At 32.4% G+C, this 15,744-nt stretch overlaps 2 protein-coding genes across 7 annotated transcripts; one reads left to right on the top strand and one right to left on the bottom strand.

The window, feature by feature from the left end:
* Positions 1-389: 389 nt before the first annotated feature.
* LOC132308987 (protein trichome birefringence-like 43) lies at positions 390-6,416 on the bottom strand. The gene is made up of 5 exons (XM_059807311.1): positions 5,603-6,416; positions 1,829-2,000; positions 1,240-1,418; positions 912-1,070; positions 390-834 (listed from the first exon to the last, which is right to left on the bottom strand). The coding sequence occupies exons 1-5, from the start codon at positions 5,860-5,862 to the stop codon at positions 534-536; spliced, it is 1,071 nt and encodes a 356-aa protein (XP_059663294.1). The 5' UTR covers positions 5,863-6,416; the 3' UTR covers positions 390-533.
* A 1,731-nt stretch (positions 6,417-8,147) lies between these two features.
* LOC132308985 (heat stress transcription factor A-4b-like) lies at positions 8,148-14,517 on the top strand. 6 transcript variants are annotated; one of them, XR_009482515.1, is made up of 4 exons: positions 8,148-9,410; positions 9,761-10,949; positions 13,656-13,724; positions 14,141-14,517. XR_009482515.1 is itself a non-coding variant. In XM_059807310.1 (3 exons), the coding sequence occupies exons 2-3, from the start codon at positions 9,195-9,197 to the stop codon at positions 10,880-10,882; spliced, it is 1,338 nt and encodes a 445-aa protein (XP_059663293.1). In that variant the 5' UTR covers positions 8,148-8,374; positions 9,150-9,194; the 3' UTR covers positions 10,883-11,089. The 6 variants fall into 6 exon arrangements, 4 of the variants coding, with proteins under 4 accessions (XP_059663293.1, XP_059663291.1, XP_059663292.1 ...); XR_009482516.1 differs by having other exon boundaries at positions 13,653-13,724; XM_059807310.1 differs by lacking the exons at positions 13,656-13,724; positions 14,141-14,517 and having other exon boundaries at positions 8,148-8,374; positions 9,150-9,410; positions 9,761-11,089.
* Positions 14,518-15,744: the final 1,227 nt, after the last annotated feature.

Here is a 15,744-nt window from a genome sequence, read left to right as displayed (position 1 = left end):
ACACGTAAAAGTTTTATATGTACAAAATGCCAAGAAAGAGAAACCAGTTTCCACCTTTACCTGTGATCAGAGTTGCAAATTAGTTCGTGGTTAAAGGATCTAGACATTGGATTTAATCTCGACAATGTTTGATATCATGAGTCGAGGTATTTATATCTAACCATTTATTTATGCATTACAGATATGTGAATATCATGAAGTTCTAAAATATGAAATTAATGTAAATTTGTGATTAATGGCTTAACATAAATAATTAAAGTTTGCAAGAGAAACACGCACCAAGAACACCCCCAAGAGCAAAACCAAAAACAGACACTCTGATTGGACAGAGAAACTCTGATACACAGAGATCCCTTACACCGAGAGGATTACACAGAGAACATTCAAAATGATGAACTAAGAAAGTCACAAGTCATAGTTTACCGTTTCAACTTACAAGTACTTGTATTCAAGTGGGATATATTGAAAATTCAAAGTTTCAAATTAATAACCAATTGCACCAAATAAATAATTGGGGTGAAAGAGAAAATGATTTAGGTTTGGGTGATGGCTGCATACAAGAGCTGATTCCAAAGATCAGGAACTCCAGGAAGACACCAATGGCTACAGTCTGGTGCATAGTGGCCTCCATAGCCGTAGCTTGAAGGGTGTCCATCTTTTCTCAACTGTGATAAGCTTGTTATGTTAATCAAATAAACTGGTTTTGACATTGTCTTCAACACTTGCTCCACTACAGCTTCTGCTGGATGTGGACCAGCAGGATACTTTGTCCCCACCACAGGTTGCTCTTGTCCTACGCAGTTCTTCGCTTTCGGGTCCGCCCAATCACTTGCACTACAAACAAATTATGCATACATTAATATATTGTACGTTTCATCTTAATTAACATATATATATATATATATACTTACTTAGTATGATCGGGAGAAACACCCTGAAAGAAAACCCTGGTCTTGTTAGGATCCACATTGCTTTCTACCCATCTGGCCCATGTTCTTAATCCTTTCTCAAACGCTACCAAACGGTCCATATCTTTGTATATACTGTTTGCTTCTTGAATATAATCCCATCTGCAACACACACACACAAAAAGAAAGATCATAATATATATATATATATATATATATATATATATATATATACACACATACTTATTTGCAAGTGTACGTACGTAAGAAATTGGAGTCCAAGCAAAGGAATTCATAAGAGCTATATAAATCTTCTTAATTAAATACATACGGTTGTTTCCTTCCTGTGTGAAGCCACCAATGCCAAGTATTGAAGATGAGTGCGTCAATTCCCTTCCAATTATTCCCACTCTCAATTGAGTCAAGCTTTAGAACTCTTCCAACATTATTGTCATTCATAACGTCAACAAGAAATGGATTGCGCCATAGCATCAATGAAACATTGTATGCCTGCGCGCAAAATATGGAATTAAGTGGATCGAGCTAGAATGAGTGCACTATATTGTACTACCTCCGTCCCTTTTTAATGGTCCATTATTGATTTTATAACTTTTTAAGGGAACATGCAATTAATGCATTGTTCCCTTTTAAAATTACCAAATTGTCCTTTTTAATTTAAATATATATAGTTACAAAGTTTAAATTTTTTTTAAAAGATAAAGGACAATTATAGAAATATAAGAACAAGATGCTTTGACTTTTCAAAGTGGACAACTAATTTGGGACATGTAAAAATAGAAAAATGGACTACTAATAAGGGACGGAGGGAGTATATATTAAGATGGATATTAAAGTAAAAGAAGAATAGTTATATATACAATATATAGGGATATATGAAAGATATTATCATTAATACTCACAGGAAACCTAAATGTGGAGAGGTCTTGCTTTCTGACCAAGGTGTATTTAGCATGAGGTACTGCTATATGTAGCATGCATGTCAGTGACTGCCACTGATTCAAACTCAATGAGTCTCCTATGAACATAATGCTCTTCCCCATAAATCTCCTCATGAAATCTCTACCATTCAACCTACATCAACAATATTTTAATACCCCATATATATATACATGTGTGTGTGTGTGATCAAGTTTAATTGGCTTCAGGTACAACATCCATCAAATAAAAGTCCTTGTGAACTGGTGCCATATATATATATATTTAAGTCAATATATATATATATATATATATATATATATATATTAATTGACACCCTCTTATATATCCTAGCTAGAACAATTTTGGGAATTCACTATCAACAACTCCAATTCTATTGTTGTTTATGTTGCGCAATTAATGTAAATATGAGAATGGATATATATATAGCTTTCAAGTTACGGATTTTTTCCACATGCTAAACTGGACAATATGATGTACAGGCAACAAAACAACCAAGCTACACCAAGAACTCGTTTATATATACAAACACCTTGTTTTAATATTATATGTATGCATGTTTCCCTTCAATCTTTTTAGGTAAATGAAATGCAGGTTGAATCTTGCAAGCAATTACCTAAAACACCATATATATGGAAACAAATTTAGCATTTAAGCCTTTAAATATGGTACTATCATAACTATAATATCCTTTTCAATTTAAGTAGAAGAAAATAGAAATTAGATTAACAAAATTCAACTAACAAAGCAACTCAGCTTAAATACTTAAAACTTAATTATCATCCCCGCCCAGAATTGAATTGTTAATTTAGGTGCTGTTTGATAAAACTGAAAATTTATGTATTAAATATTTTGAGAGCCCAGTATGTTAAATGGTAATTGTAGACCGGGAGTTTCTTTGATATATATATATATTTGAATTTTAAGTATTTTTCTTTTTTGAAAGGTAAATGTTAATTGTGTAAATAAAAATGGATAATACTTAGCTACTCACTCGTGAGTAGTGTGAAGCTAGTCACCTCTATGTGATCCAATAATAAAATAACACATCATATTTAATAATAAAATAATCCACACCTAAAAACACTATATACATTTATTCAATAGTTGATCTGAGAAAGTAAAGAAATGTGTGAATTATTTTATTATTAATGGTAATGTGTTATTTTGTTATTGGATTACATATGAGTGAGTAACTTTACCCTACTCACCAGTGAGTAGCTAAGCATTGTCCAAGAAAAATGATGTACATCACAAAAAAAAAAAAAAAAAAAAAAAGCATAAGAAAGACTATATAAAGCATATTTACAATCAAACAAACCCAGCCCAATCCAGTTGTTTTAAGTTCGTGTTGAGGAGTTGAATAATAAGTGAAGTCGCTATTACTTGTAACTTTATCTAATTTAGGTGGCATTTATTTTTTGTAAGTGATATTCAAACCGCCTTACTAAATGTACTTAATATAAGTAGACACGACTTAATCTAATCATAATTAAATATTTAATTGAGTTATTAAATGACACCTTACACATAAAGTTTTGAATAATGGTAGACGGAGAGTTTCTTTGATTGATATATATATATATATATATATATATATATATATATATATATATGAATTCTAAGTATTCAGTGTTTAATAATAAGTGATCGATGTGACTATCACTTGTAACTTTATGCTAATTCAAAATGACGTTAAGTGATATTTAAATTAGGTTATTAAATGTACTTTTTTTTGGATAAATTATTAAATACACTTAATGGGATATATGCTTAATATAATCAGAATAAAATACTTAGTTAATTATTAAATGACACGTTAATATATAAAGTTTTGGGTAGCTAGTCTGAACTGAATAATATATGTTGACAGGGCTTAATACTTGATTTAAGAGACTGCTGCACCTAGTCCCGAACTCGATCAAACCCAATAATGCGTTTAGTAGGTTGTCAATTATGACATGTATGCTTCAATTATGGATGACTCGTAAGCCAATTGAAAGAGGTTAGTTAGAGATGTTCCTTATATTTTTATTTAATTAATTCTACTTAATTTCTTTTTTTATTTTTTGGACTAATCAGATCTCCCTTTTAAATATTTTGTGGTTCGACATGTCACAAATGCTAGCCATAGAAGTCAATACAGGAGTTCAATTATTGATAATTTTTATTATATATATCAAATTGGGGAATAATGTACATGTTGTTTCAGACAGATCGATCATCATTGGGTTGTCCATTAATTAAGATTCAATGCATGTGAGTACACCAGCAAGAAATCACATTTATTCCAAAATGAATATAAATAAGCTGTGCCTAATTTAAATTTTTTTTTTTATGAAGTTGAATTAATATATATACATGCATTATGTGCTTCTGAATTATATATGTCACAGATGTTAGGCATGCAAAGTCAACTGGAAATTAAAAGATTAGTTATTGATTTTTTCTTTATCATCAAATTACATAAATACATGTAGGTGATCACAACCGACAGTATCATATATCTGAGTGTTTAATTTATGGGATTCAACTGCTATAATTAAGAGTTGTGGGTACGTGGGTCTGGGGATTAGCTAGGCAGCAACAATCACAGAATTGACAAGGGCTAGTAAGAAGAATGAAGTTCCAAATATATATATATAAATTTATTTTTAATAGGAAAATAGTGTATGAAACAGCTAGCTTGCCAATCTTTTTTAATTTCTCTACCCGGCCCTATTTTGTTGTGTAAGCAAATTATATTCTTGACATTATTAAATATTTGAGCTTTAATTATAAGAACTCATTCTTGGATTATATATTTTTGTTCCTTTAATTAATTAAAACTAATTAATTATAGCCAGCTCTAAGAAATTAAAACTTAGATTGATCAGGTAGAGCAGAGTTTAAAAAGTGGAGACAAATTATTCAATATTTGTAGTCCAAATGCATGTTTTGAAGCTTACACAAACAACTCAATTACTTGTTCGTGCTTAATTATTCAAAATCACACACACATTTTTCGTGTGTCCAGTTGAGTGTGTGACTTACCTACCCCAAATAAAAAAATAAAAAAAAGCAAGAAGTTCACATACGATCGATTTATTGTAGTAATTAAGCTAATTACGTGCTTAAACATATATACATGTATACATATATAGAAGAAAAGAAAAAAAAGCTTAATGATGGCTCTCTCTTTTGAACTCATGATGATCATATATGCCATTAACCATTGGACTGAATATTGTTTGTCTGAAGGTGGTAGCTCATGATGATTCACGATGAACTCTTGCTCATGTATATATTATAAACAGTAAACACACGCATGTGAATTGTGTGTATATACACTTTAAACATTATTGTTATTATGACTTAATTATGCTCCACATTTTAATTAAGCTTTCACAATGTGGACATGAAAAATACACATTAATTAGTCTCATCATATATATATGGAGTATGTTCCAGCTAGCTAGCAGCAAAGCCAAAAGTACAGATTCAAAGACTAGCTCCTTTTTCTGTATTTTGGGAAAATAAAGTATATTAACCTGCTAGCTAGCTCCTTACAAACACTATACCATTATATATATCACACACGTTGTTATTGTTTGCTAGCTATACCATCAATTTGGTATATATATATATATATATATATATATATATATACCAAATTGATGGTATAGCTAGCAAACAATAACAACGTGTGTGTGTGTGTGTGTAAAATTAATTAAGCTAGGTTGGAAGTAATAAATTACCTTGGTAAGTTGCAAGAAGTAGGTTGCCATCTGTAGTTGAGATAGGCTGTCTGTGGCCGACCATTGTTTTGGCAGTTGAATTCTTGCTCAATGAAGGGACAATCACGACTTGAGTTGTAGAGAGGATGATAAGAAGGGTCATACACCCATCTTCCTCCATAAACATCACAGCCTACTCCATTAATTAGGTACTCTCCATGTATTTGTTGCAGTACCAGTAGTACTAGTGCAACGCCGCCGGTCACAACAAATGCACCCATGCATTTAATTATGAGAGAGCACAGAGAAGATCAGAGCAGAGTGAGAGGATATATATATATGTGTGTGTGTGTTATAGCTGGATCTATAAACAATATGTAATGGGTATTGAGTGTTTAAATCTATATATAAGAGGGCTATCTGAGGACGCATTGGGTATTCTTATGGAGGCCACGAAGGGAGATGGGAATTTTCACAAACATGACATGCAAGAATATATATGTACATGTATTAATTTATATTATATTTAGTATATATATATATGCATTTGATTTCATGTCTCAGCATGACATAAAGAATACAAAACAAAGAGAATCTTATCATGTGTCCTATCCCTATACAAAGACGTAAAAAACAAACAAATTATAGGGCACAGATATTGTCGTGCTTAAGGAAAATGGGTTACAGAAAGAAATCCCATGATCTGGCATATATGCGTTAGCAGCATTAATATATTTATAAAATGTAAGAAACAATTATAGTTTTTTTTTTTTTTTTTTTTTTTGGTTGGCACCGAACTCAGCTAGGCAGGGTCTTTCGGTACCCATCCAAAGTTACAAACCAGGTATGCTGTCAACGGCCCCACACCTCAACAACAATTTCAGTCAAGATTTATAATAACGATGGATGAATTTGAACCTGAAATCTGTCAACTTAATTGGTGGATAACTGTCAACAGCATCCTCTAATAATTGTCTTAATTTATTGAATTTTGAACCATATAACAAGAGACTAATATAGGTAGGATATAACTTTATCAGTATCACATGCATGATGCTAGTATGATAATTGATCTATAATAATACTAGTAGCTCAACAGTCTGGATCTGGAATAGTTACATATATAGTCGGTTCATTCTTTTCTTTTCTTTTTTTCTTTTAAAAAAAGTATAGCCGTCGGTTCATTTTTAAATGACAATAACATGCCATCTAACTTTCCGAAGAAAAAAAAAAAATTGCCACCGCCATATAATATTAGATTGGCTCCAATTTTTCTAATTGAATCCCATTAAATAGAATATACTTTGAAAAAAATAATAGAATATACTTATTATAGACGACCCAAGAATTTTGTTGAGTGAGGTTTCCATTAAAAAATAATAAGAGAAAAAGATTTGAAAGCAAATTTTCCATTAATAAATATAAACATTTATATTTTTTATTGATAATACTTTTATTTGAGATATTTACAGTTGTTCTCAATGAATTTTTACATTAAATAAAATATTCATCTAAAATTGAAAAGAAAATTTATGTGTATTTAAGCAACACAATTATGCCAGATAAAACAAATTCAAATGTGTGTTTGTATTTTAGTATAAATCTCATTTGCTGACACTGAGTCTCAACAAATCTCGAAATTTCTTGCTTGAAATAATTTAAAATTTAATAAAAGAAGCTTGTTTTTGTATAAAAAAACTTGAAGTATTTTTAGGTAGGTTCTCCAAATCAAATATCAATTTATAATTAAATCAAATCAAATAAATAAAGAATTGTGTGCTTTATTATATGAGTCTAAGGAGAAATGAAATTTGAGGCTACAAATTATCAGCAGAGACAATTTTAGATTTTATAAAATTATATATATACAAAATAAAAATATAAAAAATTGAAGGGGTAGTTTTAAAATTTTAAAATCTATATATACAAAAATCAAATATAAAATGAGAGAGGGGTTCGATTAGGTCATATCCAAAAAAATTAGTGGGGCAGATGATATATATTGAAAGTTCTTCATAATTTTAGTCTGAGTACTTTCAAAATTTTACATAATGTGGCAGTTGAGTTGTGATGATGCAGGCACGGCAAAAATATATGTTCCAAAATTTTAGTTAGCACTACCCATGAACAAACCCCTAATTTATAAGACCAACTATGAATTTGACCAATTTAGCTTCACAATCCAACACACATGTAATGCAAAATCACTTCTTCCAGCAATTCTCCTTTTTCATATCAGAAATTTCCTCTTCATCGCAATAACAAGTTCATCCAAATGAGAAGTGGAATTTCATTGAACGTGGGTTCAGTTACGGGAAAATTTGGGTATTTAAGTTAATAAAGAATGATTGTATTGTATAAATTGATAATTTAAAGTGTTTAAAAATAATAAAATTAATTTATCATTATCAGGTTTGTTTTTTAGTTTTATAAAACATGAACGGCTCCCATTATTCAAAAATAGATAAAACATGATAGGAAAGACATCGTTGGACTTTATACCATTTATTATTACTATTAATTATATCACTTTACTTGTTTTGTTAATTGAAAATAATGAATTAGATATGCGCGTGCTCAAGTGAAAATGGTTTTTTTCCTACAAGAAGAGAAGACTCATTTGTCCCCCTCGTTTTCGAGAAAATTCAACGACCGCGTCTCTTGAAACCCTAAAATCCGATAGTTAGGAGACAAAAGTACGTTCTAGAATTGCGATAGAACTCTCAAGACCCCCTCGCTTCGTTAGCGGATGATTGTATTCTCTACCCCCTCTTTCTCTCTCTCATTGTCGAGGTAATTATGACTCAATATTAATCCTCCCCTCTTTTTACTCTCTCTCTCTAGGTTGCTTATTGTCCAAAGTTCAGCATCAAGAAAAAGTGTTGCTTTTGGATTGATTCAATTTCTATGCATACGAACCGATGGAATAGATTGTATGATTTCGGAATTCTACCATCAATTGCAGGAACTTCGTGTTTTTTAGTTGCTGTCCAAGTCCGTGCTGATGCTATTGTCGTAGATTGATGATGAGGTTTTATATAGATTTGAGAGATGGATTTGCAATTGGGTGCGATCGTTGAAGAAACGGGATCGTAATGATTTTGGAGCGCTTGGAATTTAATCATTTTCAGTACATTTCTACATTATAAATTTTCTATTTTTTTTTTTTTCTTTTGTCAGCTTGGTTATTTCCTAAAAGCTTGAAATTTTGAAGACAAAGCTCGCTCGTCACTTCATCTTGTGATACTTAGCTTCCACTCTACTGATACAAAAACTTTTTATTGTTTTATTTATTTTGTGAATTATTTCAGCAATTAGTGCCACTTAGGTTCCTAGCAGGGGAATAAAAAATGATACTTAAGTTCTGAATTCTTGAACCTTACCACCCAATTTTTAATTATTATTATTTTTTTTCTAGACTTCATATTTGAGTTTCTTATTGTACCCATAATGGTCGACTTGGGTTTTGGTGTCATATGAGAAATAAAGGAAGGCTTTGTTGTTGTGGGAGACCTGCTTTTTAGTCTATTTAATTTAATGTGCTTCAAAATTGTTTCTATATCGGCAGATTTGGGTTTTGGGGGCTGACTTAAGATAGATAGAAAATTTTGTGATGGATGGTTCTCATGGTAGTTCTAATGCACCGCCTCCTTTCCTCACAAAGACGTATGAGATGGTGGAAGATACAGTCACAAACTCCGTTGTTTCCTGGAGTCAAAGTGGCCAAAGCTTCATTGTGTGGAATCCACCCGAATTTGCTAGAGATTTGCTACCCAAGTATTTCAAGCACAATAATTTCTCCAGCTTTGTCAGACAACTGAACACATATGTAAGCAAATCAGTCAGTGTAATGTTTTTTCTCAAATTTGATGTTTTCCATGTCTATTATTTGATCTGTCTTTTAGTTGTTGGCAAGTATGCATGTCAGAACAATACATCTACATTCGGTTGGGGATGAATTTTTGAAAATAATGAATAAAATATAACCCTAAATTTTCATTTTTATTTTAAATATGGGAAGTAGTCTTGAAACGTAAATTTAATACTTTTTATTTCTCAATAACCATATTGAGGGTTAATGTGTGCTTGGTTTAAATTGTTCTCTTTCCAGTTCTGGTGTTCCTCTATGTGTTCTTTGATATTTTTAGCTCAAGTACAAGACTGTTTTGTGTCATCCAGGGTTTTAGAAAGATTGATCCTGATCAGTGGGAGTTTGCAAATGAGGAATTCATAAGAGGACAAAGAAATCTTCTAAAGAATATTCACCGTCGCAAGCCAATTCATAGCCATTCTGTGCCGAATCAAGGGTTTTCAGTTCCATTAACTGATTCTGAAAGAAGGGAGTTTGAGGAGGAGATTCAGAAGCTAAAACATGAGAAGAGTTTACTTCAGTTGGAGTTACAAAGGAACAAGCAGGAGAAGCAGGAATATGAAGTTGACGTACGGTTACTGGGAGAGCGGTTGGAGTCCATGGACCTCCGACAGAGGCAAATGATGTGCTTCTTGGCTGAAGAATTGCAGAAACCCAGGTCTGGCCCCAATTTCATGCAACAGTCGGAAATTAATAATAAAAAGAGAAGGTTGTTGATATCTAGTTGCTTATATGATGAAGCTAATATGGGAGAGAACCAGATTTTGACTTTCAAGAAGGAAAGCCTAGATTCATCATCTGTTCCAGTGCTAAATTTGGAGCTAATTGAGAAGTTGGAATCATCCTTAATTTTTTTGGAGAATTTTCTGCATTTGGTTGGTCAAACTTTGTCTGAAGAAATATTTGATTTTGGTGTGCTAACACAACCTTCACAAGTCATCATTATGGAAACACATGCAACATCTAGAGATTATGATGTGAATGTCCAGCCGTTCTCACCAAACTTACATCTGTCATCACCTGATTCAAGGGATCATTCGTCACCAGAGTTGGCTGGATCTTCAAGTCATGTGGGGAGCCCTGCTGGTTCATCTATATGCGTTGATGTAGATGTTTGGACCAAGTCTTCAGGGATTGATGTAAATTCAAAGCCTGCTGATGTTTCTGAAGTTGATACTCCAAAAGAACGGGTAGAGGGGATGACGCTTCCAGTTGTGCCGACTGGGGCGAATGATGTCTTTTGGGAGCAGTTCCTAACAGAGACTCCTGGTTCCTCTGACACACAGGAAGTTCAGTCAGAAAGAAGAGACACTGATGGCAGGAAGATTGAAAGTAAGCCAGCAGATAACCGTAAATATTGGTTAAATATGAATAATGTAGACAGCCTTACAGAAAAGATGGGGCATCTCACTCCAGCTGAAAGAACTTGATGTTGGTTGATTACTTCTTTCAACATTTATATCATAGTGGGTCGCTGTATAATAATCCAACCAAGAGGTATTAATGATTTAGATCATATACATCTGTATATATTTGACCTTTTGAGCTCATTGCAGTGGTACACACCAGATGCATGCCCTTCAGGTTTTGATGTTGCAAGTTTTAACATATGTATATTAATTTTTGTACTTGTATGATATCAGGCTATGGTTTTGTGCATATACTCATTTGATTTCCTTTTTGCTGCAACTTAGATTCACACTCATGCTTTTCCTTCTATCTTATGTTCCATTTTGGGACTATGCATTTTCATTTTAATGCTGGGAGATGAGCTCATGTATTACGATTACCTATATTTTTGCTAAATTAGTGAATTACGAAGTTGTTATGTGTGGATGATTTGGTCACCTTTCTACAATGTGCATGTAATCGTAGTTTTGGTTTTACATCGGTAGCATGTTTAGAAATTCAAGGTGTTTTTACTTCAAACTCCAGGGACTGTTTCAGCAAGTTCAATTTACTTCATGTCCTGTTACCTCATCACAGTGCATTTGATTATTATTTTCTTTGGTAAGTCACATTACATTTGATTATGGATGAACTAACTTGGACTGAATAGGAGGGAGTTCTCATTTTGGATGTTTTGTAGCTAGGTTGATGAGTCTTAGAGAGGGGCTAAATTTCTCATCAGAACTTAGAACTTCAGAAAGATTGTTTCTGAATTAAGCAAAACCATTTAACTGAGGCAAAAAAAATGTTATTGAGGCATAAAATGTGGTATATTTAATTAAAATATGAGGTAGAAAACTGTGCAAAATCTAGGACTGATTGCTAAAAGCGCAACTATTTTGTTATTAGATTTATCATATAAGCAAGGGGAAGAGATTGAAGTGTGAGTTCTCCCTAGAATTAGACCAAGATGGATAAACTATGGAAATGCTTCAGAAGTGTGTATGGAATACATACCTTAAGATTCCTTGATCGCACAGCTTAAGAAATGGAAATAACCTAGAGGACATAGGATTTGGATTTGTTAACCATTAGATTACTTCAGCCCACTTTTTATTTAGGTTTTTGATTGATTGAACCAGTTTGATAAATAATTAGGAAGTTCAATATAAAAAATGATACCCATGAGGCAAAATGGTCATTTTTTTCGAAGGCTGGTGGGCCAGAGCCCTGGAGAGCTGAGGAAGTTTTTGTATCATAAAACTTTTGTATGAGGATATAAGAAACTACATTTTATGGGTTTTAAGAAGTCTATGTGAAGAATTTTATATTAACCCTCGTCTTTGGAAGAATTTCTTAATGCGCTTTTCATCCTAGAGAAGGAAATTTATCTTTCTGGTTTGCATTTGTGGCTCTCTAGTCATTATCATAGATCCACTTGCAATTTTTCTATGTAAATATCTATGTAGTTCATGTTTTATTCATCCAAAGGATATTTGAACATCCCCTGAATGGATGGGGTTAATGAGTCAGGTGCAAAGCCCTGAATCGGACAAAATCTTGGGTAGATGTAATGTAGAGGCCTCTTAATGCTCCCGATGTTAAAATTCCAAAGAACAGATAGTAGTCATGATAATGACCGCCATATTTACTGGGGTGATCAATGTCTTCTAGGAACAATTCATGACGAAATTCCTGGTACATCTGGGAACAGGTAATTTTAGTGAAGAAGGGAAACTGATTCAAGAAAGGGTGACAGCAAGCTGTCTGATCACATGAATTTTTGGTCCAACATGAATAATTTAAATAATCTTGCACTCCTAAGGAACATAAGATGCTTCTTTGTCGAGCCGGCAGAATTTAATGTTCTCATTCTCTGGGCACTTGACATCTCAATGACTGGTTGTATATTAAATTGACCTACAGGAGGAAACTTCCATGATGTAGATTGTGGACATTCCTCCTTCCTGCCTCAATGTGTGATGCACAACAGATGCATGCCTGCCAGTTTTTTATTGTTGCAAAAGGTTAATTGTGTGCGTTAGTTTTTATTTTTTTTCCCCTTCTCCTTAAACATGCATACTTTATCAACTTACAGGTTTGTTTGCAAATTTGTTCATCTTCTTTCCTTCTATTGACATGTAACTAACGTTTCCGAGTTATGCTTGTTTTCTACTTTTAATTTTCTTTCAATTCATGAATTTATTTTTCATGTTAGGAAATTGCTACATAGCCAGAGACTTGATGCATTTCTTGGATTGGAAAAAAGAACTTTTAGCTAGTACAGAGTATATCCTTCTTCGTCTATATGTGGAGAAAATGGCTCTTTCTTCTAAAAGAAAATTATATTCTCTTTTAAATATTGCCTGGCCATAGCAGCTCTATTAATTGGACCTTAGTATTCCCTCCCCCCCAAATTTCTGAATGATGCATTGGTTCATAATTATATGATTGTTTGAACAAAAAAGTTGAATTTTTATTTATAATGGCCCTTGATTGATTAAAATAGAAGAAGGTACTTACTACTTAAAGAGTGTCCAAAGAATTTATTCAAACATATAGTCTGTTCCCAAGACAAATAGTAAAATTGTCCAAATGTGAGCTAGTGTTCTGGCTACAACGGTCGATGCCTACCATAAACAACTCAGCCAAGTGAATACTTATTTCGTCTGTTGAATACAAGGCTGGAAAGCAAGTCGACTGAAGGTTTAACCCTCATTAAACTGTCTTCTCTTCCCAGATGTGTTATTGAATTTTGAAAATTTCTTTTATTTGTTAGATGAGTTTAATGATGTTGTTGATTGATTCTAGCAGGAAGACACTGAAGGAGTTGTCGTTTTGGTGGATTGGGGTTGTCTGCATCAACAAAAGAGGATAATCCAGGTTGGGCATTCATGAACTGTCCAATTTCCTTGTTCTAGCAAGTCTTGAAATTGAAATCATATAGTGATCAATCTTTGTTAATATGCAAGCTTAAAAATTAATGTTCATGGGGATGGGAGGCTTATTTATGGGCAAAAGATGTGATGATAATTACTAATTAGAGAGTAGGATTAGGAATTGGGAGGGTAATTTACATATTAGCTCATTTTGGTTCAGGAGCCGTGGCTAATTAGGCACCTAATGCTGCTGTGGTGGAATTGATTATAGTTTTGTATATACGACGTGTGTACATAAGATTGCACTGTCTTCCTCTTTTTAAGTGCATTGCTTTCACCTTATTTTGTGGCGGAACTGATCAATTGTGTTTCTAGGTTAAGGCTATGGGATACAACTTAAAATTCTCATGAACTTTACAGGTCAGGTGGCATCGAGGATCCATTCACTCCCCCCGTGAGCTTGAAGGATGAATCCCATGCCAACATACTTTTACAGTTGGCTATCGCTTTACTAGCAGATGATCACTGAGACCGGGAGCTGGAAGATCAATATATACATGTATACAATATATATATATATATTTGTCAATATTTACAAATATCCCGTTGCTTGGTAGATCAGCTCTTGGTACTGTTCTTTGCCCCCACTAAATCCAGACTTGGATATTTTTTAATAATATTTTACATGTGATATTAAATTCGATGGCAAGGAAATGTATTGCCTGCTTGGTTTGTAATTATGAAAACAGTTTTATGTTTTCAGTTACAAAAATCTCTGTCTAGTTCAATTTTCAGAAAATTATTTTCTGAAAACTTAGTTATAAAAATGCCTTTTCAGAGAATTATAAAAGATTGTTTAGTTTTCTGATCTTTGAATTATTAAGAACTGTTTTCAGAATTACAAACCAAGTAAGCCCGTGAGTTCGCTGCAAAGAGGAGACAAGATCTTATTTTAATATTTTATGAAATTTACTCACCAGTTTTAATTTTAAATGTATCCCACCCCCCTTGGTGTGTTTTTTTTCTTTTTTGTGCAAGTCTATCCCATCCTTAACTTTTCTAAGATTTGGAAAGGGTAAACTAATAATAAAAGGAAAGTTATCAATGTTTACACTATATATTTTCATGTGAGGAATAGAAGAACTTTGGGCCCGCTTGATTTGTAAATTTGAAAATAATTTTTAAGAATTCATAAAATAAATTTATTTTTATTTTTATTTTTATCAGAGAACAATCATTTATAATTATCTGAAAATATATATTTTTATAATTAAGTTTTTTTAAAATTGAACCAAGTAAAATTTTTTTGAACAGTTTTTCAAAAACAGAAAATTGTTTTCATAATTACAAACTAAGCAGGTCTTTTGACTTCGGCTTCCAAATCTGCTTGCGTGAAAGGGACTAACAGAAAGAGTATTAGTCCAAACTAGTACTTTATTGGAGAGCAGTATTTGCAATGCAAGACCCAAAACTTTTTCTCATTTATGATTATCGCTCTTAATGATCCTCAAATTTAGTTTCTTTTCTTCCTAGGCAAAAGAAACCATTGGAATAGTTGGATCGTTTTTTCACCATCGAAATTCAATATAATAGAAGTAGAAGTAAAACAAGGGGAATAATTATTTGCCTATCAAATAATTCTTTGTAAATATAAATTTATTTATTTTGGTAATTAATCCATCCTCGTTTTTTAATAATCGTGAATTAATTCAAATATCTTGAGTGTTAGGGAAATTTCTCTTTATTTACAAATAATTTTAGTATTGTTTGACTGGACCTCTTGTTATTATATTCAAATATCTTTTCTCCCTCAATACTTAAATTAAATTTATTTTTGCAAATAATTTATGAAATTTTTCTCCAAATAACAGGTTGAATTGGGAATTATTTCAATATTAAATGGTAATTTTCATGTGGAAAACTAGTCGTTTATTTGCAAATGCAACGTGACACCATTTTTAATTCAGTACGAATTTATTGGTTTTATATGTATATTTAATTTTTAGGCTTTTGCTTTGATTTCA

The sequence above is a fragment of the Cornus florida genome, unplaced genomic scaffold, assembly GCF_030987335.1.
Source record: "Cornus florida cultivar Cherokee Brave unplaced genomic scaffold, ASM3098733v1 CherokeeBrave_3.0.0_Hap2_Chr05, whole genome shotgun sequence".
Taxonomy (NCBI): domain Eukaryota; kingdom Viridiplantae; phylum Streptophyta; class Magnoliopsida; order Cornales; family Cornaceae; genus Cornus; species Cornus florida.
The sequence above is the reverse complement of the archived record's forward strand: the minus strand, read 5'-3'. Positions and strand labels throughout refer to the sequence as shown.